The sequence below is a fragment of the Camellia sinensis genome, chromosome 8, assembly GCF_055761805.1.
Source record: "Camellia sinensis isolate YWXY chromosome 8, ASM5576180v1, whole genome shotgun sequence".
In the NCBI taxonomy this organism is placed as follows: Eukaryota; Viridiplantae; Streptophyta; class Magnoliopsida; order Ericales; family Theaceae; genus Camellia; species Camellia sinensis.
In genome coordinates, this window is record NC_138968.1 from 145,550,501 (window position 1) to 145,574,710 (window position 24,210).

The 24,210-nt window shown below is 35.8% G+C and overlaps 1 protein-coding gene across 4 annotated transcripts in view; it reads left to right on the forward strand.

Moving 5' to 3' along the window:
• The first annotated feature begins 11,651 nt into the window (after nt 1-11,651).
• LOC114262232 (phospholipid-transporting ATPase 2) overlaps nt 11,652-24,210 on the forward strand; it is a 33,380-nt gene continuing 20,821 nt past the window's right edge. For 2 of the 4 annotated variants that reach the window (XM_082883673.1, XM_082883675.1), the window contains exons 1-11: nt 11,652-12,182; nt 13,452-13,654; nt 15,370-15,583; nt 16,215-16,331; nt 17,749-17,841; nt 17,941-18,115; nt 19,598-19,764; nt 20,695-20,799; nt 22,783-22,880; nt 23,004-23,146; nt 23,992-24,088. In XM_082883673.1, coding sequence (XP_082739799.1) covers nt 13,530-13,654; nt 15,370-15,583; nt 16,215-16,331; nt 17,749-17,841; nt 17,941-18,115; nt 19,598-19,764; nt 20,695-20,799; nt 22,783-22,880; nt 23,004-23,146; nt 23,992-24,088 — 1,334 coding nt within the window. In that variant the 5' untranslated portion in view covers nt 11,652-12,182; nt 13,452-13,529. Of the gene's footprint in view, nt 12,514-13,451; nt 13,655-15,369; nt 15,584-16,214; nt 16,332-17,748; nt 17,842-17,940; nt 18,116-19,597; nt 19,765-20,694; nt 20,800-22,782; nt 22,881-23,003; nt 23,147-23,991; nt 24,089-24,210 lie in introns of all 4 variants that reach the window. The other 2 variants (XM_082883674.1, XM_082883676.1) reach the window with 1 other exon arrangement.

Below are 24,210 nucleotides of genomic sequence, written 5' to 3' on the forward strand. Positions count from 1 at the left end.
TACATTATAAAACTTGTGAGAATGCACATGTGATTATTAGCATATATGTGGATGATCTACTTATCTTTGGCTCTAATTTGCATATTATAAATGAGACTGAAAATATGCTTAATAGCTACTTTGATATGAAAGATCTTGGTGAAGCCAATTTTATTTTGGGAATTAAAATTACTAAGACTAATGATGACATTTTTCTTGATCAATCGCATTATGTTGAGAAAATTTTAAAGAAACATAACTTTCTAGACTGTAAACATGTTGCTATTCCATTTAATGCAAACATACATTTATCTGTGGTAACAAATGAAAAAGAAGTGATTAATCAAAAGGAATATGCTAGCATGATTGGTAGTTTGAGATATGCTACTGACTGTATTACACCTGACATTGCATATGTTGTTGTAGTACTTAGCAGGTTTACTAGCAAGCCAAGTCGAGATCATTGGCTAGCCATGGAAAGAATTATGAGATATTTGTCTGGTACTAAAAATTATGGTTTGTTTTATAACTAGTATCCTACGGTACTTGAGGGATATAGTGATGCCGATTGGAACACTTTGTCAGGTGATTCACTCTCTACCTCGGGTTTTATTTTTACCTTGGGTGGTGGTGCTATGTTTTGGAAGTTTAAAAAACAGACTATAATTGCAAATTATACTATGGAAGCTATACTTATATCGTTAGCTTCAGCATGTGAGGAAGCGAATTGTTTGAGAGATTTGTTACATGAAATCCCTTTTTGGGAAAAACCAATTCTTCCTGTGTTAATTCGTTGTAATAGCACTGCTGTTATTGGTAGAGTGAACAACCATTTTTATAATGGTAAATCCAGACCTATTCGACGGAAACACAGTAATGTGAGACCCTATTTAAGTAATGGCATCATAACTGTGAATTATGTAAGATCTTGTTATAATCTTGCGGATTCGTTAACCAAGGCCTTGGCGAGAGATAGGATCTGGAATACATCGAAAGGGATGGGTTTGAATCCTATAAAATCATAAATCATGTATAAGGATACCCAACCTAGGGACTAGAGATCCTGTAACTAGGTTCAATGGGAAGAACGAATCATATGGTGGTTGTAAAAAATGCACTCCTTAATATTTTGTTATTTATCCCTATGATGTAAGTGCATTTGTCCTGTAATGTTGGAGGGTTGAGTTTTTATACTCTTAATGAAATTCTGTAGCTCTTGTTGAGTAGGGTGTGTCAATTACAGGAACATCCTTGACAGATTTCACCTATGTGAGCATGAAAGTGGGGGCCGCTTTCTATGAGAATAAGGCTTATTCTCAAATATGCTCATGAAAATTGGGATTAGCACAAGGTCGTAATGTGCTGGCTATTAAAGCTCATGTCAACACCTAGACTATTATGTGTGAGTAGCAATACTTCATTTTCCCTAAACAGTCATAGTTCAAGTCTGATACCACTACTGACTCTAGAGTAGAGGTTGTTGTTTCACTAATGAAGGGTCAATGCAGAGCACACCTTCATGATGCATACTAGTCTATCTTTGTTTAGTAATCTCTCTTGTCCTTGTTGATATTAAAATGAGTGGAGGATTGTTGGACTATTTTAATATCTTTTATTTATTATTTATATATTTTATTCATGATTTTTTTTTTGTCTTGTTCATGAATCTCGTCTTGTTCATGAATAGAGATTCATTGCTTTGGTGACCTTTTGTCTTGTTCATGAATGGAGATTAATTAGAATTCATGAATTTGGTGATGAGTTAACATTTGGATACACTCTCCATTTTCTCTAGGTTCATGGTCATTATTATTTTTTGGTGTATTTTGTAAAGTCCTAGTGGCCTATAAATAGTTCCTCTCATTTACTCTTTTCTAGACCAACACACCAACTATTTTCTATACAAGATAGATTACTAGCAAAGAAAGGTGTTTTTCGTGGTGGAGCTTTGGGTTCACCATCTTGTGCAGAGTTGGCTCAAACCATATGACAAGGCTATTGTATCTTGGAGGGGACAAGTCATAGTTTTGTGACTGCTGCATCGGTATTTAGGTTCTTCCTACCGCAATGGGCTTGATCTCCTTAAAGAAAACGAGATATCCGTGCCTTAGCCTGATCTATTTGTATCTCATTTTCTTTGCAATTTTTTATCAATAAAATATAATTTTTCTGGTATTTTCACCAACAAAATGTGTCCTGAAATTTTAAGGGTGAAGCATTAATAAATCCCAAAATGTGATCTTGTGAATTGTTTAATCTTTTTTTTTTCCCCCCTTATGAATCCAAATGTCCTATTAAAATGGAAATTACACAAAAGGATAGTTACATACATGTTTGGGTTTAATTTTTCAAGGATAAAAGTTAGTTTCTCCAAATGTAAAATTGAACATTTGGTCAATCTGTACTATAGAGGTTTTGGATTTTCCCTCCTCACGGAACAAATCCCACATTACGAACAAAAACGTAACATACTAATGTAACACTCTAATAACGTAACACTCAAAAAAAACTTATTAGAGTATTTTTCCCAAACGTAACAACGTAACGCTCCAAAAAAACTCTCCCAACATAACAACGCAACACTCAAAGAAATTTATTAATGTACTTTTCCCAAACGTAACGACGTAACACTAAAAAAAAAACTCCCTAAACATAACAACGTAACACTTCAAAAAAATTTCTTAGCATACTTTTCCCAAACGTAACAACATAAAACTCTAAAAAAATTCCTTAATGTACTTTTCCTTCCTTAGTGTATTTTTTTCCAAACGTAACACTCACAGTTTAAAAATTATACGTTTATCCAAAACTTACTAACGAATTTTTATACTTTTTTTGAAATGGTTTGAAGAATCTCACATCCTTTTTTTGGAGTGTTACATTAGAATGTTACGTTTGGGAATAGTAATGAATTTTTTATATGTTACATTGGAGTGTTATACTAAGGAGTTTTTCTGAGTGTTATATTGGATTGTTTCGTTTGAGAAAAGTATAATAAGGATTTTTTTTTTGAAGTGTTACATTAGAGTGTTACAGTTTAAAATTATACATTTGCCCAAAGTTTACTAAGGAGTTTTTGTACTCCTTTTGAAATGTTTGAAGAATTTCACACCCTTTTGGCATATTTGAAAGATCCCATATTTCTAGTTATTTTTGTACTCATTTTTAAATATTTTCCAAATAAAAAAGATTCTCATATAAAAATTAATTCTAAATTTAATTCCCATAAATTGTGTACCTTACCTTTCTAGCACAAAAGAAAAAAAAAGAAAAAAAAAAACATAATAGAAATAAGGGTATAACCGTAAATCCAATTTTCAAATAATGTATTAAATCTACATTTTCAAAATCAATGGGACTAAATGAATCATCATTACTCAAGATAGGATTTATAGGTAAATTTTCCAAATTTTAATTATGTTGACATATTTAGTTTTAAGGGTAAATTACAAATACACCCCTGAGATTTGATTAAAATACAAATCGCCCCCTGTAGTTCAAGAAATTATATTCCACCCCCTAAGGTTTCTAATTTCATAATAAATCGCCCATTTTATTAATAAATCATCAAGTCAATTAACAATTTTTAATAATTTTATAAATATGTTTCAATTAATAATTAAGGTAATTTTATTATTGTGTAGGAGAGAAATTAAGAATTTCTTTTTTTTAGTTAATTCTGTTAAATAAATTTTTTTAACGTGTATTTATAATTTGTCAAACTACAGAAAATAATTTATATTTTAAGTAAACTTCAGATATGTATTTGTAATTTACCCTTGTTTTAACGAAGACAATCAATAATATTTAAAGAAGAATCTTGATAATGGTGGCTATCGGTAAAACTATATGTTAATATAATTAAAAATTTAATACATATTTTATAATTTTAATTAGCCTAATTTTCACAAGTTAAAATTATCCTAATTACCAAGAGAGTTTAGCATAATTTATCCAAAGTTTTAATAGTAACAAATTTGTCCTTACCAACAAAATTTAATTAAAAATAAAACTAAATTTATAAGCATTTAAGTAAATATAGTCTTTTGCTAAAAACAATACATTAGATAAGGGAAAAACATATTTAGAGTTGTGCAAAATACCGTTTAATCTGTTAAAATAACTTAATTTGTACCGATCTACCTATTAACTGCAAATTAGTTTGATTTGCGGTTTGAAATTTATAATTCGCCTTCGAAATTGTCTCATTCCACAATAGTTAATACATGTATTTTTTTTTACCCTAATTAAATATCAAAATATAAACCAGTGTGAGAGATATTCAATATGTGAAACAAACGAGTGACATATATGAAGAATATTATGTAAAATTAATAAGTGTTAATATATGAAAAATATCATACAAATTAATATTATATAATGTAAATACTTGATAATTGCTTAAGATTATTTTCTACTTAACTAACAAATTGAAATTGTCAATACTACGATTTGATTATTTACCAATCTGTTATTCACAATTTAAATTATAATTTTACTATTAGGCCATGTTTGTATAGAGGATTAAATTGGATAAGATATTAGTACGGTGGAATTGAGCAAGTAAATTAGTTATGTGATGGTATTAGATTGGAGATGTAAGATATAAAAATATTTGTTTGTGTACCAATATTGTGGTGTTAAATCTATGAAATTACATAAAAGTCCTCATTGTATAAAAAGTGACCGTTATTTTTCGTGAAAAGAGGGCAAAATGGTCTTTCATCTTCAATCTTCAGATTAATAGTCCTAGTTTTTCAATGGGTACGCTAATCCCACACTTAAGAGGATTGGTGGTCTAGATGGACTAACAATCCCATAATATTTTAATACAACCAAACATAATTTTAATAGACCTCGTGGATGGTTAATCTAATTCTCTCTTCTAAAAAATCAAAAACATACCAATCCCACTTGGCACACCTCTAAGTACGGATTTGGGGGTGCGGCTATGTCTTCAAGGCACAATAGCCTGTTGTGTCCTTTTGTGAGAAGTTGTCCCGAGTGTTTTTTGATAATCTGTACTGTTCATATTGTAGGGTTCGTCAATAATATTATCCATGTAAAAAATCAAGTTAATCGGATATTTGTAACCTCATGACTAGGTCCCAATTATTTTTAAAAATTTATGAAAATTATGTTAACCGTTAATTTTTATAAAAACAAAAATGCTTTTGTTATAGGGTTGTAGATATTTAATCAACTTGGTTTTTTACATGGGTGATCTACTCGACGAATTCTACAATATAAACGGTTCAAATTATTGAAAAAGGCTCAAGACGACGCTCCACAAGAGAGCATATCAGCCTACTGTGCCTTGAAGGCACAACATGATTCCCAAATCTCTCTAAGTACAACACAACTCGTTTATGGCCTCTTTTGACAAAGAGATTAAAGCAGTTTTTTAGTTTTTAATTTCTTTTGAATATTTTTCTTTAAAAAAATAAATAATTTTTTTTAACCTACTATCTAAAATAACCAAGGTATTTATATTATAATCAACTAGGGGTGAGTATAGTCCGGATTAGAGTAAAACTAGGACCAATTCATTATCTACGGTTCTTAAAAAATTGGAACTAATCCAATCCGTTTAAATCATGGAACCATTCGAACCAATCCATTTAAATACAGATTGGATCAGTTTAGGACTGCGGATTCACATAATTAAGGCCTCGTTTGGCATGCTAGTATTTTAGCTTAATAGACAAAAAGTTACTAAAAAAAATCAAAAAGCCTGTAACCTATACCAAAAGGATAAAGATCCCATTTTCTTTCAACTTTTTGCATATCTTTTCGTAAAAAAATAAAAAAACGTTCCAAACATACTAGTTTTTTTTCTTCATATTTTAGCCAAAAAGTCAAAAACTTACTAAAATAGTCTGTTCCCAAATAAGGCCTGAATAATTAAAAAAAATAAAAGAACATTTTAATTTCATAAAAACATAAATATAACATTATATTAGTTCCACAATAGCAACATGTCTTTTTATAATAGCGACATACTGTTCTAGAATTTAAACAACCATAAGAAAACTGGTTCCACTATAAGAATTTAGATCATTATAAATTAAAACCAAAAAAACAAACAAAGCAATAAAAGAAGATACTATGCAGGTTTAGATTTGGATTTGAGTCTAGGTTTTATATGGAATAAGAGAAAATACTATGCGGGATGGTATACAATATAAATATAGGCTATTTGTATATGGTCCGGAATCTGAAATCGATCCGTAGACTACGAATTTTTAATTTTTTTAATCCGAAACCGAACTATAAATTCAAAAAATTAATCCAAATCTATTAAATTATACTAAACCGGATCGAATTACGAATTAATTCCTTACTCAACCCTATAATCAACTAACGATCAGAACACTTCTATAAGTACAGTTACGTGGAAGTCATCGGGTTGGATTGGATCCGCACTAAAGCAGCCCAACCCTAGCAAGTTGCGTCGGATGCGAATATGGACCGACTCCCAATTTCACCGTCAACTCTCAGCAACAGTGTCAGAATCCAACGGCGTGTTCTGCCTGTTGTAGTAACTCAAACATCTTTCGAGCATCGGAGAGAGAGAGGAAGCTGCGACAAAAGGAGAGAAAGGTACAATCCCCGACCCATCTTCAAACTTTTACGATCATTTCTTCGTCAAAGCAAAATATAGGAATACGATTTTTATCTTTTTTAGAAAAAAAAATCGAAGATATTTCAATCGTAAAACCGATGAAACGTTGACGAATTTTCACGGATTTGGTGATTCATATAATGGGTTTTGATGGTTTGATTAGATGGTCTATTGATATTTGAAAGAAATGGCAAATTCTAGTCAGACCCTGTTTGATCCAGTAATAATATTTGGAACTTATAGGTCTTGATTGTTTTTTTTTCTTGTTTTGTAATTGAGCTTAAATGTCTGACTTTAATGCTTTAATTTTTTTTTTTGATAAATAAAACAACTTTATTAAATGGCATCAAGGCGATGCAAAGAATACAAGAACGAACTAACAAAACAAAAGCAACCTAAAAACCGGAACTACACAAAACATGAATAAAATCAAGCAAAAGAACTATGAAGACAAATCCTCTACAAATTCAACAAAAGACAAAACAGCCGGGTCCACAGTCAGCGTTAACCAACTATGCACCACAAGGAGCAAATGCCTCTCCAACCAAACCGCCGAACGCAACTCCTCCAAAAATACCCGCCGATTACATTCCAACCACATTAGCCACATAAGACAATGGCCAGCCAAGTTCCAAGCCTTCCGCCTTCTCTTCCCAACCCTCCCCCCAACCCAGCTTTGTAGCACAGCCCTGACAGTCCCTGGCTGAACCCAATCTAAACCGAAGAGAGCGACTATAGACATCCAAATGCGTGAAGCAACCGGACAGCAAATAAGCAAATGATCCACTGACTCCGCAGCTCCACAACACATGCAACACCAGTTGACCAAAATATGCCCACGGCGACTCAAATTATCAATCGTCAGAATACGGCCTAATGCAGCTGTCCACACAAAGAAAGCAACTTTAGACGGACAACCCACCACCCAAACACTCTTCAAAGGGAAAGGCACCCCAACCCTCCCCGTAAGCCTATGGTAAAAAGAAGATACAGAAAAACCCCTTTAGACTTTGGACAATTCCATCTCATAAAATCTTCACCAACCCCCCTGAACCGAAGCCCATACAAAAAACCCAACAAACCCAACACTTGCCCCATCTCCCAATCCTGCACTTGACGACGTAGAACTATGTTCCACACAACCACCTGGCCTTGCATTTGGGCATAAGAATCCACTGTTGCCTCCCGATCAGTGGCAATCCGAAAAAGCAGCGGGAACATCACTGCCAATGACAGCTCCGCACACCACCTATCCCTCCAAAACCGAACTCGGGTCCCCACCCCAACCAAAAAACTCACATTCTTCCAAAACTCCTCCCGTCCCAACCAAATTCCTTTCCATAAACTACGACCATGCGAATAGGTAACCTCCTTTGTACACCAATCCCCTCAACCCAAACCATATTTAGCCCCGATCACCTTCCTCCACAACCGCCCCCTTGCTACCCCAAACCGCCATAACCACTTCCCCAAAAGAGCCAAATTAAATGAAATCAAACTCCGGATCCCCAAACCCCCTATCGCCTTAGGAGAACAAATCTGATCCCAGGCGACAAGATGATAATGAAAGGATTCTGACCCTCCTCTCCATAAGAAATCCCTCTGCAACTTTTCCAACCTCCGAGCAACAGACACAGGAATAACATGTACTGACATGAAACAAGTCGGGATACTCGAAAGGACACTCTTGATCAAAGTAACACGTCCCATTTTCGAAAGATATTGCCACTTCCACCCTGCCAAACGACGCTGCACCCTATCCACCACCTCATCCCACACCCTTGGAGCCTTGAAAGAAGCCCCCAAAGGTAACCCCAAATAAGTTGTGGGTAAGGCCCCTATCTTACAACCCAAAATTGCAGCCAAAATGAAAATACGTGGCACGGACCCAACCGGAATCAACTCTGACTTCCCTAAATTCACCCGAAGTCTCGAGACCGCCTCAAAACAAAGAAGAACAAACCTTAAATAACCAACCTGCCTCTCCTCCGCGCCACAAAAAATAAGAGCATCATCCGCATAAAAACAAGTGAGACACCACTAAACTAGTAGTCCGCTCCATACCCACCTCAAAACCCGTCAAAAGACCCCTTCGAACGGCAGAAGATAACAAGCGCTCCAAAGCCTCCATAATTAAAATAAACATTAAAGGAGACAAAGGGTCACCCTGCCGTAAACCCCTATGAGTCTGAAAAAATCCTGCTAACATCCCATTCACTAGGACAGACATCCTAACCGTTGACATACAATACTGAATCCACTGCCTCCACCGTTTCCCAAACCCCATTCGTTCCAACATATACATCAAAAACCCCCAGTTCACATTAGCGTATGCCTTCTCAATATCTAACTTACAAATAAGACCAACACCCCCCTGCCGAATTCGCGAATCAACACACTCATTTGCCACCAACACAGCATCCAAAATTTGACGCCCCCCCACAAAGGCATTCTGGGACTCAGACACCAGCCCCTCCAAGACACCACGCAACCTGTTTGCCAAAACTTTCGCCAGTAGCTTGTACACACTCCCCAACAGGCTAATGGGTCGGAAATCTTTTATATCCTCCGCCCTACCCTTCTTACGAATTAACGCTACAAAAGTTGCATTAAGACTCATTTCAAACTGCCCGGACTGATAAAACTGAGCAAATAGGGCTAAGACATTAGTCTTAACCACTTCCCAACACCGGTGGAAGAAAAGCATAGTAAAAGCATAGTAAAACCATCCGGACCTGGCGCCTTGTGCCTGGACATTTTCTGAAGAGCCCCGAAAACCTCCTTCTCGGAAAAAGGCCGCTCTAGCATCTGCCTGTCCGCCTCCGAAAGAGCATCAAACTGAACACCATCCAAACTCGGCCTCAAAGTCTCATCCTTCCCCGGAAACAAATGCCGGTAAAAGCCCACTATGCCCTCTCTCACCACCTCCTCTGATGATAACAACACCCCATTAACCTACAACTTCCCAACTTGATTTACCCGACAATGAGCATTTGCTATATGGTGAAAATATTTTGTATTCCGATCCCCATCTTTCAACCACAAACATCGCGAACGCTGGCGGTAACTAACCTCCTCCATATGAGCCACCTTACCGAACTCCTGTCTCACCTCCTCACGGACCGCCAACTCCTCAGCAGTCAAGCTACCCGTCACTTTGCATCCAACTCTTGCAAGACAACCAAAAGATTAGCCTTTTGAGTATCTAACTGGCCAAACACCACCTTATTCCATCTTCGCAAGTCGGCCTTTAGAAGTTTTAATTTTTGAGCCAATCTGTAACTAGGATCTCCCATGACATCATAGCCTTCCCACCACAACCGAACTATATCCACAAAACTGGCAGATAGTGCCCACATATTTTCAAATCTAAATGGCACCGGTCCACTCCGAATCCCACCACTATCCAACAGCACCGGCCAATGATCCGAGATAGGACGCTCCAATCTTAGTTGAACCACTCAGGAAAAGTGCTCCTTCCAGTCTCCTGAGATAAAAAATCGATCAATACGCGAAAATACCCCGCCACCTGACCAAGTGAAGCTACCTCCCTGCATTGGGAAATCAATCAACTCCAAATCATCAATCAACGAAGAAAAATCCCACATAGCACCCACTACTGGGCACAAACCCAACTTTTCATCCAGATAACGCACCATATTAAAATCCCCCCTACACACCATGGCGCTAACCACCGAAAAGCAATATTCTGTATTTCGTCCAAAAATAAAGGCCGCTCTGCCATCCTTACCGGCCCATAAACTCCCGTAAACACCTAACGGAAATCATTCCCAATATAGCGAAGCAAACATGATAGAGAAAAACTACCCACCTCCTCCTCCTCTTTTTCAACCGCTCTACGATCCCAACACACTAAAATCCCCCCAGCCACCCCAACAGACGGCAAGTATGACCAATCTATATATTGCCCTCCCTCCCTACACCTCTATAACCACAGTCCGATCTATGTAATCCAATTTGGTCTCCTGAAAACATACAACATCCGCTTTCGCCTTTCTCAAGATCGCCCTGACTGTCACCTTTTCCCCTCTATCATTAAGGCCACGCACATTCCAAGTCAAAATTTTCAACCGCATGGCAACAATGACTGGTTAACCCGCTCCTTCCTGACAACCCTACCAACCTTTGGTGGCCTTCTATCATAATTGATAGTACACTGCAAATTCCGCAACTCTCGAGCACCCTTTCTCTGATGCCCAACCACCTGCAACTGTTTCCCCCCCGGATCACTCCCCCTCTAAGATGCCTCAATGGCAGAAAACAACCTCATTGCTTCAGCCTCATGACCAACAAATGAAACCCCAAGCAAAGAGCTAATCTCTTGAATCTGGGACAACACACGAGCAGACATTTGACTCAGATTAGGAATTGCATCCCCTGCAAAAATTTCGGTAGCAGACGCCTGACTCGGATCAGTCGCTGAATCCACCACCTCCAGCTCTAAAGGGTGAAGAACCAAGGGCAAACTCTCAACGGAAGCAAACCCGGAATCGCCTTGTAAATCACCTTCGAACCCCGTACTAAGGTTGGCATTACAGCCCAAATCGTCACCTTCCTGTTCACAACCTTCAGACCTCAGAACCAGCATCTTACAGACCTCTTCCGAATTGAACTCGGGTTGACATTGCGAAGGCTCAGTCGCCAACAGAGGGAACATATCGACGACTGCTGTCAGTCCTTCCTCGCCAGCGAGGACCCCTCTGAAGAAGGCGAACCCACACTCCGACGAAGGAGTTCAAAAACCCGTGCCACTGGTGGGTCCTCTGCTTGACCCGTAAGTTGCCCTGGTGGTGGCTTAGAAGATGGTCTCAAACCAGGGTCAAAAACATGATCCATAAAAGACTGACCCAAACCAGGGTCAAAAACATGAGCCACATGAGACTGACCCAAGCCAAACCCATTGATCATATCATGAGGCCCAAGTACCTCACCCTCGGCAAAGGCCTCAGATTGGGCCTGACTGAATGTCTGCCGGTCCAGACAGCCCAACTCCTTATGACCCGTCCCCTGTCGGGCCTGCAGCTGCCTCCAAAGACCCCCAGCCCTAAATTTCTCAAAACCCGGGGCCCAGGCCTCCCTTGATCCACAGCCCTAAAATTCCCAAATCTGTGAGAATTCAAACGTGATCCCCTCCGCTCCCCATATCTCTGCAACTGAGCTGTCTTCCGAAATCCTTGCCACGCCTTCCGCCCGTGATTCACGCCTTCCAAAACCGGCCGATCCGTAACCGTGGAACCACCGAACTCCGGCGCAGCAACCACCACGGGCCCAGTTTCCGACGAACCTTCAACCGAACACACCCCAGCATCTCCACAGATTCATCAATCGCCACAAAACCACCACATCTGTTGCCAATCTCGCGAATCGACTCAGGACTTCGAAGGTGGATTGGAAGCCCCAAAATCTGTACCCAGCTATTTGATGCCGAAACTGGTGCCCCGCCATCCGCACACAGCGAATCCGGCGTCCACCAGCTAAGAACCAGATCACGCCCAGCTAACGTCCACCGCCGACGCATCGCACTCTCAGCCTCACGCCTAGATCGGAAAACAAAGAGGTAAAATTGCCCTCCAATACCATAAATCTCCACTTCCCCCGACGAGTTCCACCATCGATACACCCAATTAGCGACCACCAACAAATCCAAACCTTTGTCCCCCAGAACCCCCACCCTCCCCACTACCGCTCTATCCAGCTTCCGAAACCACCCCCCTTCAGAACCTTCCTGAACCACCACATCCCCCACATCCGCACCCCGATGTACTGGTGCAATCACCTGCGGGGGCCTCCCTACTGCCTCCAACCTAGGTCGGCCGTTCGTCGTACTATATGATATGATATGATGAATATGTAAAACAATGGCCAAGTCCGATTCAATTTTGATTTGGGTAATGTAATTTTGTTTATTTTGAAAGTGTCTTTCTTGATAATGGAGTATAATCTGAAAAGAGTTTTGGGTTTTGGAAGGAATAATTACAGGGAAATTGCAAAAAAAAAAAAACTGCTTCGATTTTGGATAAGTCAGGTTTCTTTGTCTAAGTCCCAATGCTAAAGGCTGGATTGAAAAACCTAAGTTAAGTTCAAGCCTAGTTTGATTGATATAGCATGACTTTTACTGGTTTTAATTGCATGAATGGGTGGCACAAGTAGATCTCTTGTAAACAGCTTCTGCATTTTGAAGTATTTAGTTTAAACTTTTACTATAAAGTCTGTTGGAAACAAGTCAAACTAAAAGGAAGTCTATATGTATGCTTTTGAACTGTTTTTTTTTGGATAAATATGAAGGGTTATATTATGATTCATGTGTTATGGGACAAAAGAAGTATATACTATTGTTGAATTTTTTTTGTTGCCAAATCATACTGGTGTTTTGCAAGACTTGAGGTAGTCAATTTGCCGATCTCATCTTGCTTGTTGCTCTCTTTCCTTTAAAGAGGATCTTTTGTTCTTTGTAAATACTAAATAGTTTACCTTCTATTGCTGTTATGTATGCCCTTAGGGATGTTGTGTATAGTACTTTTTGTGCATTGGAATGTATGTTACAATTCTGCTGGATGCTGGTGTGGGAGAGTCAATCTTGCAATGGAGATCAAGTCTTCCCTTCTAAGCAGTTTATATTTTCTCTTCATTGAATGCATTATTCAATAGAAACAAATTTCCATTGGCATTACCCTTCTAATAACAGGCTTGTTTCTTTTGGGTCTTTGTCTTGCTTGTGTATGGCCATATGTTTTTGGCTGAAATATGTGACATGCATGCCAAAAGATTGTGTTTTTAGTTTTCTTATATTGAGATATGAAACTCTCTGAACTTCTTGTCATTGCAGGGTTTCTAAATGTTGTCAACCACAAAATTAAACTTGGAGTGATCATGATAGACAATAATACATGCTTTTAAGTTGACGATGAAGCGTTACGTTTATATCAACGATGATGAGCTATCACAAGATCTGTACAGCGACAACCGTATATCAAACAGAAAATATACCTTATTGAACTTTCTTCCAAAGAATTTATGGGAACAGTTCAGGTAATTCTTGAATTGATAATCCAAAATTTCAGATATGTGTGTGTGTGTGTGTGTGTTTCTTACTACTGCTATTGTATACAGTTGAGTAAACCCATAAATTTTTGATACTTTTTTCAATGTTTGTGGTCCCTTCAAGCTAACCACACTGATTTTTTATTTAAGATTTGAGAACTTTATTTGATTTCAATATACAGCCTTAGACAGTGTAAAAAGATTCTGGCATTCTTCATGGAAATTATTTGAACTTGGTTCAATTTTATCAATATCATTTTTTTACAATCGATATATTATAATGGAAACCAATAGGTTAGTCCCTAGTTTCGTGTTTTCATTTTTGTGTCTACTAGGTCAGATGTGAGTAGTTCTTAGAATATATGGAACTTACCTCACTTGGGAGTTGCCAAATCCATATTTCCACATGTTGAAAGCCAATATCCTTTGATACTAGGCGGACAGTGTCAGCAAAAATGTACCTCTTGTCATTTTTGGGTTAGCAATTTCATTCCAAGGGGATTATAAACCTCTACGTGGACAAAAAAAGTTATGCAAAATCCAAAATTTGTTATATTAAAAGCTAATGAAAGTATTTTGAGCCTATACAAAGGAACCTCTATACCATCAAAAGTCCATAGTTCTGCTCCCAAATGATCCATATAATGCATAAAAGGATCAAAAGCGACAACTCCTTCCTTCTCTTCAACACTCTAGCTCCCTGAATCAATGCAGTTACTCTATTTCAGTGAGCCCCTCGTTGCCCCAATAGTTGATATCTGATAGCCTCTCAATGGATTATTCCCATCAGCTCTGCCATGTCCCAATCTCTCTCTCCTTTACATCAGAAAATGTCTCAAAAAATTGATTGCCCTTTCCATGCAAATAATCAACCATTGAAGCATCCATTGCCACTGGAAAAACAGAAGGGAAAACATCTAACGTCTCCTCTTTGCACGAGACCAGAACTTCAAACTTATCCCACCCCTACCAAATCCCTTTCTATAGGCTAGTGCCATAAGAAATAGACCCCTCTATAGAAGCTGAATTACCTCAACCACACCCATAATTTGAAGCTACCATCCTCCTCTACCATCAAGACTTTTCACACATAAACCTCCGTAGCCACTTCCCTTAAAAAGCTTGATTGAAAATTTCTGACCGCCTAACATGTAATGATGTAAGCCTCCTTGCTTGAGGAAGGAAGGTATAAAGTATGTAGGTAGGTTGATAACTAGATAAATAAAATGCTACTTATTCCCAAAACAACACAACCAACAAACACTAAAAAATACTAATGGACTGCAATTACTTCAACACTTAATTACAGAACAACTAAACTTACTAGAAAATCCTAAACATAATTTAATATATTATTTCTGCTGTAATTCTAGAAATACAACTGAAGTCACCAGTTCCCCCTAAAATCTTGCAATTGTAAAATAACATAAATACCCTATAGTTGAATCCTCAGAAAAACAGATAATATCCAACATCAATTTTTTTAAAAGGCAAGGGACTGTTTGGGCTGCATCAATCTCCTACTTGTTATTTTGTCAAAGTTCGATCCTTTGTAAACTTTTTGGATTTATGTATTTTAAGATAAATTCAGTTATGTATTTATTTATTTACATATCTGCCTAGTATGGCTTTTATATTATTTATTTTTCTTATTTTCCCCCTTCATTATCCTAACAAATTTTTTTTTTTTCTCTTGTTTCTAGCCGGTTCATGAATCAGTATTTTTTGTTGATTGCTTGCCTTCAACTATGGCCACTGATTACTCCAGTAAATCCTGCAAGTACATGGGGTCCACTCATTTTAATATTTGCAGTGTCAGCAACTAAAGAGGGATGGGATGACTATAATAGATATCTCTCGGACAAGAAAGCAAATGAGAAAGAAGTTTGGGTTGTCAAGCAGGGCATCAGAAAACCTGTAGGGAAAATATAATTCAACTATTTTTTTGGGTCTGTTGTTTAGTTGTAATTAGTTTTATTTTTTGATAAGTAAAATGTATGTCTCTGTATTAATAAAAAAAGGCAAGAAAATTGCACCTATGTACAGATACAACGAAAAAAGCTCAAACACCAAAATTGAGCTCAGCCAAAAACTTTACAAAAGAAAGAGGATTCACAAAAACTTCTTTTATTCCTCAAATTTTGTTTTCTTCGTTTTCATAAACCAAAACAATGAGAAGTTCCAAAATGGCCATAGTTTCATTTTTGTACAAAAATAATGTTTGAATATCTGAAAACAACCTTTTATAGTTTCTGAAAATGTGGGTTGTTTTTGAAATCTTTTCCTGAAAACAGTTTGCCAAACAAGTTTCCTGTGTTTTCTTGAAATAAATTAAAAAAAAAAACATTGAAAGCACAACCAAATAGACCCAATATTTTTAGACACCTTGTGAATAAAAATGATTTAATACAATGTTTATGCTTATTTGTTGGGACATTATTCAACTCATTTTAAAATTTTATTTCTTAAATGAGTTTCATTCTATAACTTTTTCCCAAGGTTTCTTACACTTACTCTTTGTTCCTTGGGTTGGTCTACTCTCTTGTAGGTTCAAGCCCAAGACATTCGTGTTGGTAATATTGTATGGCTTCGCGAGAATGATGAAGTGCCATGTGATCTTGTTCTAATTGGTACTTCTGACCCACAAGGTCTTTGCTATGTAGAGGTAAATATGTGACTTCAGAAGCTAGTCTGTTTGACGGCTTCATTAAGTAGAAGTTGTAAGCATAATTTTTTAAACTTTTTTTAAAATATTTTTTATCTTCTTCAGAAGTTAATGGTAAAATTATATTTTTTTGGCTAAAAGGATTGGCTTGAAAGATTTTTACAAGTGAACCATGGTTATGATCACATAAAACATTCAAGTGAGCTTGGGAGACAACCCTTTTGTAAAATCCATTGTCATTGGATAGATATTAGCCTCTTCTATTCAATGTGTACATGGCCCCAACAACTAATGTAAATTCGAATTGGACAGTTATTTTATCTCATTACGTAGAGATTTAGAGGTACTCTCGCTTTGATGCAAAATGCCAATGTAAGAAACATGAATACTTCTAAGAAGGTGGTGTGTCTATGTTGGACACGTGCCAAACAATGACACTTGTTTGATACTTCCTAACACTAGTCGGATGCATGTTCAAATGTGTTATGTTATTTTTTAATCTTTTAAACTTGGACACGCGTTAGACTGGTAGAGTCCATCGCTTAGACACACATTACAAGTTTGAAGAAAATAACTTGTGATCCAATGATAAAAGAAAAACAATATAGATTTATACCTCTTTTAAACTTTAAAAATTAGTGTTATGTTGCCTTTATTTATTTATTTATTTATAAATATCTTTGAATGAAATATTCATTTCTATAATTATTTATCCTTATATATGACGCATAATAAATATACAAAATTATATACTTTTGTGCGTCCCTCTCATTTTTTTTTGATCGGCGAAAGTCAATGGTTAATTGTTATATTAATACCTAGGGGTGTTGAACTCATGTGTTTTTACTTTTTGTTATTTAATAATGTAAACACACTTTTTCTGTTGTGCCTTTTAGGTCCTATTTTGTTGCGTCGAGTGCATGTTTCAAAGAAAGGAAAACAAAAGCAAGCAACTCTACTTCCTCTTTGTTATGTTTCTAGAAGTTTTGAAAACAGAAACAGAGAAGAAGGAAACTTAAACACATTCCACTGGCCCTAAGTCAGCATCAAACTATTCTCTTGAAATATAAAATGAGTCTTAAATAAACCCAAACTTAATTGGACAAAGTCCAATTTTATATAAGAGAGTTGGAGAGTGAGCTTGTTATGAATGTCAATTTTATTGGGGCTTAACATTTTTGTTGCATTAAATACAGTTTCTTATAATACTGCAATTTTATCACGGACTTCTGTTTTTCCATACAGGCTTTTTGGTAAATTTATTAAGTGCATGTCAACTCTCATAGAAACACAAGTTTCTGTCTCCCCGTCATGCTACTTAATCATGCTGTGAAGGATTCTAATATTTTCTTAGGAACATGAATTCCGTTTTTTTTGAAATATTTCAGGGATTCTCATATATAAACCTATTTTGCAGACGTCTGCCTTGGATGGCGAAACTGATCTTAAGACAAGGGTGATACCCTCTGCTTGCGTGGGAATTGATTTTGAGCTATTACACAAAATCAAGGCAAGCTTTTCTATACGTTATCACGACTAAAAATTTGTTAATATTTCCCTTTGAATTTATTGTAATGGTGATTATTTGCATTTTATATTTCTTTGGCAGGGTGTAATTGAGTGTCCTAATCCTAATAAGGACATTAGAAGATTTGATGCAAATTTGCGGTTGTTTCCTCCTTTCATTGATAATGATGTCTGTCCTCTAACAATTAAAAACACAATTCTTCAATCATGCTACTTGAGGAATACCGAGTGGGCTTGTGGAGTTGCTACTTACACAGGCAAGTCCCTGGTTTACAAAATGCCAAAGTCATAACTAAACTATAATAGTTTATCTTTTGTTCACTTTTGTACACTCCCAATGTACAGAGGCTGTACCTCTATTGGTGCCCTTAGTGGATATTTTATTACTTACAAAAAAGAAATACTATGTTTATCTTTTTGTGCGTGTATAAATTTTCTGTTTCGTTCATTTCCTTTCTTCGTTGGGCTTTCTCAAGGATCACCATTTATCTAGAGGAGCTAACAGGTGATGCAGGGCAACAAAGAATTAGAGGGAAGGGAGCGAGCAATGCTTATTTTGTAATTATCGTGGGTATCAAATTGGAACCTGTTTGGTTGTCCGAAAAATATGAATTAACTCATCTACATTCCACGGATTAGATAATAAGATGTGTTTGATTGTAACAGAAATGACCAACAAAACAATCAACAAAGTTATGTAGTTTGTTAAAATCTAAATTTGGCCAATTCTATTAAAATGTGGGATTACTTTGTAATGTCCAGTAAATTTATTTCCTTACTAAAGTAATTGATTTGCATTAATTATCCATGTATCTTACTAATTGTGATTAATTGACACTTGCCACCACCCCAAGAGTTGGTGCCAATATGACAGATTTTCTGTTTGATTCCTTATCTTTAAAGATTTTCTTAACATTTCTGCTCAGTGAATGTAATAGTGAACATGTTCTTGAGAATTATATTAACAAAGACTCTTAAAACTTTTGAAAAAGTCCTTAGCAATGTCACATGTATGAAGTCCTGCCTAAGATGGCAACTATCCATGGGAGTCAATAGTTGTGAAGTATTTGTTTGGACTATGAATTTTGTTATTTTTCCTTCTCTTTTCTTTGGGATATGCAAACTTGAAATGCTCAAAGCTGTGTGACATGGACTCTTCTAACCCTTGCAAGACATAACACACCTAGGTATGGGCATGGGATTTGTCTGACATTTTTGGTTGGAAATGCACCCAGCAAAGGAATTTGCTAATTTGTGTTATTGTATATTTCTGCATAGAGTTCCTATATAGTTGAGTTATTGTGTATTTGCTAATTTTGTTTGGTTTAGTTCCTTATTGTGTTTCTTTCGTTGCATGGTTGCTTCTAATTGACTCTACTGCCCACGCTGAACATGTCACATAAAAGTTGCTTTACTCTAAGCAATAAAAGAACAATGTTAAAAAATATGATTACAGGTAACTTGTCTTCATATTTTTTGAAGTGGAGATAAATTGACGCATAAGCACATATCCACACCCAACACACGTATCTGAGTCCATGAAGCAAAAGTGCAGTGGTTTTTGAGATTGTTCTTTACTGATTTATACCTGAATTTGTCACTGAATCTTATCCTTACGCCTGACTCCCTGGATTTTTTACATGATAGTTTATTGATTTTTTTTCTTGGTCTAGATTATTGTATACTTGCTGATTCGTATAGGGTAGTGTAATTCCTGATTCTAATTATTCTACCTTCAGGAAATGAAACCAAACTGGGTATGAGCAGGGGTATTCCTGAACCAAAGCTTACAGCTATGGATGCAATGATTGACAAGCTGACTGGAGCAATATTTATTTTCCAGATAGTGGTTGTTATTGTTCTAGGCATAGCTGGGAATGTTTGGAAGGATACAGAAGCAAGAAAGGTTTGTCTCAATTTGCAAGTTTGTTTTTCTTATTTGGTTAGCGACAATTGTACAGAAGAAATAAGAAATAAGAGATAAAGAGAGAAGAATAACAATGTAAGGCTTATGAGAGAGAAAGAATACAGTATTAGGGTTCTCCTCTTATTAGTATGCTCCGAAGTGCATAAATATCCTCAAACTAAATAATCATATTACAGAATCAGGCTTTTTCCTTTTGGCTAACTATTCTTGCCAGCTTGATTGTATTTACTTGCTAGTTACTGTTAATTTTTTGTATCATTTCCCAGAATCATGTTGCTTTCATTTTTGGTAAAGTATTAGACTTTTGAAGTACTGTCTGTCCTATTTTGGTGGTGTTTGGGAAGTTTGTATGTTGGATTTTTTTTGATTTTTTACACAAAAAGACAAATGTTTTGCAAAACCAAAAAAAAAAACAAATCCAAACAAAATATCACATCTAACCCCATAATCATTTCACTTTTTCTCTCACAAACATCACATCCAATCACAAAAAAACCCAACTATCTTCCCAAACACTAAAAAATTTTTATCCAATAATATCCTACAACTAAAAAAACCTACATAAAAACTCACTTCCCAAACACCCACTTTGTGTATCTTGCTTTACTGTTTTGGAATTCCCATTTTATGTATCCTAGTTCAAATTTAAGAAGTTTAATCATCAGTCATCACCTTTTCATATTATCCCTTTTTGTTTAAATACCATCACAATTACTACAAAATTTCTTCAAATATGACGAAGGCCACTTTTGTAAATCTATTATTATTCAAAGATGCTATTATTAAAACTGTTTATGGTCAACCACGACACGTAAAAAGGGACAGAGGGAGAAATACTTGCCCTCTAATGTTTTTTGTTGTGATCTTTCTCGACTTTATACCAACCTTCTTGGTGTTTTTGTTTTGTAGCTATGGTATGTTCAATATCCAAATGAAAGTCCTTGGTATGAATGGGTGGTCATTCCTCTACGGTTTGAGCTTCTTTGTTCCATCATGATACCCATTTCTATAAAGGTACACATGTTCAATGCTCTGCTTATTATGTCTTCTTCGTTATCATTGTTGCAGGTGACATGATTTTTACTTATGCCTGAACCTTCAGATGTGTTGATGTGTTCTAACCATATATATTTAGAAGACAAGTAGTCCTTGCAAAGAACGCAAAGAGAAAAGAGTCCATACATAACCACAGGTCAATACGTTCTGAAAGTATACACTGTAGAAGGCGAGTAGTCCATGTAAAGAAAGAAAAGAGAAAAGAACTGACACATAACCATAAGCAGACCTGTGAGCTAAGATTATATTAGTTTTCTTGAATTTCCTTTAATGATTGAAACCTCTAGGTTAGTTGTGGTAGCTTGTGTATAGCCCAATCCATGAACACATGAGAGGCGAACATCCCCTTATGTTACCGAATGAGGTTGTGTAATTATCATACCTATATGTAAACCACACATGCAATACAGCTGAGACATGAATGCGTTGACTATTTTAAACTTTTTAAAGAAAAATGTTATTTTTTTACTAAATACTCTTTCTACTAAAAGTATATCTATTGTAAAAAAAATAAAAATATAAATAAAAAACTTTTGTTTCTTTTGGTTCAATATTTTTTGTAAGATGATCAGAATATGATGCCATCGTCTCATTCCTTCACATTGGTGATAAATGTACCTTTTTTTTTCCTTTTCCCTTCAAAAAGACATTGAAGACGTGGATAATTTGCCATTTATGATAAGATTTTGCAAACTTTTCTTGTAAGTAAACACTTAAAGATGCACTAACTAATTGACTCATGGAATATAGTCCATCCAAAGTTTTGTAACACAATTAAGGTATTGAACTTGTTTATTTATTCATGCTTTGTAATATTAAATAAGAAAAATTAGTAAGACATCCATCTCCAGCTTTGTGTAGTATGAGAGGTCCAAGATGTGTTTTTTATTAGTTAAGGTCCCTCAACATTTTCATAGAGAAAATTCGATTCAGAGAAATTTTGCCCAACTCAGAGAAATTTCACCCGATTCAGAGAAATTTCGAAAATTTTCTAGTATGATCACAGAGAAATTTTAAATTTCTCTGAGTTGGGTGAAATTTCTTTGAGTTGAATTTTCTCTGTAGAAATGTTGAGGGACCTTAACTATTATGAAAATATTGTATGTCGTTTATCTTATAAAATCTTAATATCAAGGACCTTAAAAAAACTTCCCCTATTAAATATTAAAAAATTCATAGTTTTAATTAGGTTATATTCATTGTAGATTATTATTATTATTTTTAATCTATATCTATATTTATTAAGAATACAAGCAATTTGATGAAATTCCATATGTCAAAAATATATCTGGATCGTCATTAATGTTCCCTATTCGGGAGAATGTATTTGTTGCTGATATATATACATATATAAAAATAAAAATAATTTTTTTTTAGAGAATGTAGACTTGACACTCACTACTGCTAGTTATATTTGACACGCATATGTATGTGTTTTGGCCTTGTTTGTTTCCACTTAAAAAATTGATTTTAGCATAAAGTAAATATTTAAAACCCAACATTAAAAAAGTTAGCTTTTTAATCTTATTTTGATATTTTTATGCTGAAAAGTAAATAATCTGAAAATACAAATGTGAATCCAAACACCCTACCTGTTTAAAGTACATCTACTTAAGCATGAAATTCAAAATGTAATCTAAATAAGTTGCAAATACGTGGAAACAAACATGACCTTTGTTTAGTTTGTTCTAAATATTTAAGTATATGTATTCTCATCCAATTTATCTGCCATTATAAGATAGACTATGTGAAAATACATAAACTTGATTGAATACATGATTAGCAAATATGATTAAGACCACCCATCCAATTCTCAAATTTATGTAGTCCGTAGAGCATTGATGAATGATCAATTGACTCTTTGAATTAAGAGGAACGTAAATTTTAGATAAGTAAGAGTGCCACTTCTAAAGCTTCAAGTATTTCACTGTTATGTGGCAGGTGTCTCTGGATCTTGTGAAGAGCTTGTATGCAAAGTTTATTGATTGGGACAATGAGATGATTGACCTAGAAACTGGCACTCCTGCCCATGCAGCAAAGTAATGAAATTGAAACCCATGAATGAGTTTATTCTCACATATATATTTTCGTTTTTCTAAATTGTGGTAATCCATGAGTTTATTCACACTATTTATTTAAGTTGTCGTTATTGTATATGGCAGCACAGCAATCAGTGAGGACTTGGGACAAGTTGAGTACATAATGACAGATAAAACAGGAACCCTTACTGAGAATAAAATGATTTTTAGGAGATGTCATATCAATGGCATTTTCTATGGGAACGAGAGTGGGGATGCTCTGAAAGGTATGGTTTTGCATTTTGTCTGTGTATTGTTACTCATTGCCTTGTGTATTCTATTACTCCTATTTTTCTTTATTCTATATTTATTTCTTCCAAAACTTCTAAATCATTTTGAGAAAATTCTGTCTTGGCAGTTATATGGCCTACTTAACTTGTACATGTTTTTATTGCTGAATCACCATGTAAACCATTATTAATCCAATCACCTGTGCTGATTCATATCCTCATGAATGGAGAGTTTCTGTTGTGGAATATAATTGTACATGGATTTTTTTTTATAAGGCTATCCAACTTAATGACTTAGAAAGGATAATGCATTATATTTGCATTCTTAATTTTAGCTCATGGTTTTGTCGGATTTCCTAGTGTTATGCCTCAGTCTGAAGTTTTTTTTTTTTGCTATTGTTGTTGTTGTTGATAAGTATGCCTCATTCTGCATTTATGCTTGATCCTTTCAGCTTTGCTCCATTTCTCTTAATTCACCGTTACCCTTGACTCTGTAGTTGAAGCAAATTTATTATTTGAATTAAGGAGTTTTATGTTTTGTTGAAAGCTTTTAACCTCTTGGTTCTTATTTGCTTGCTTGTTATGAGTTGGTAAACCTGTAAGCTTTGTCAAGTCTAATAACATGATGGTTGTGAAGCATTAACTGTCATATTTGCATGATATTTTTCCGCTGGTAAAATTTGAAGTTATTCAGTCTGGACTGTCTCCACTGGTGTGTTTCTTCTCACGTGGATTTGCTTTATGCTTTACCTTCAGGATCTCTTTCAATTGTAAAACCTGTCTTTCACTTGTGAAACATGTGAATTCCTTGGAGTTTAATTTATTCCACCTCATGTACACAGATGCGGAGCTAATCAATGCTGTTGGCAGTGGTTCTCCTGATGTTGTTCGATTTCTTACAGTTATGGCAATATGTAATACTGTGATACCCATGCAAAGGTGATTTTAGCATCTTTGTTGGTCAATGCTTTGCTAGAATTGTCAAATCCACCCATAGGACCAATCACATGGCTTATGTTCTATTTATTGTGCTTTGGGCTTATTTTGAATGACTTCTTATC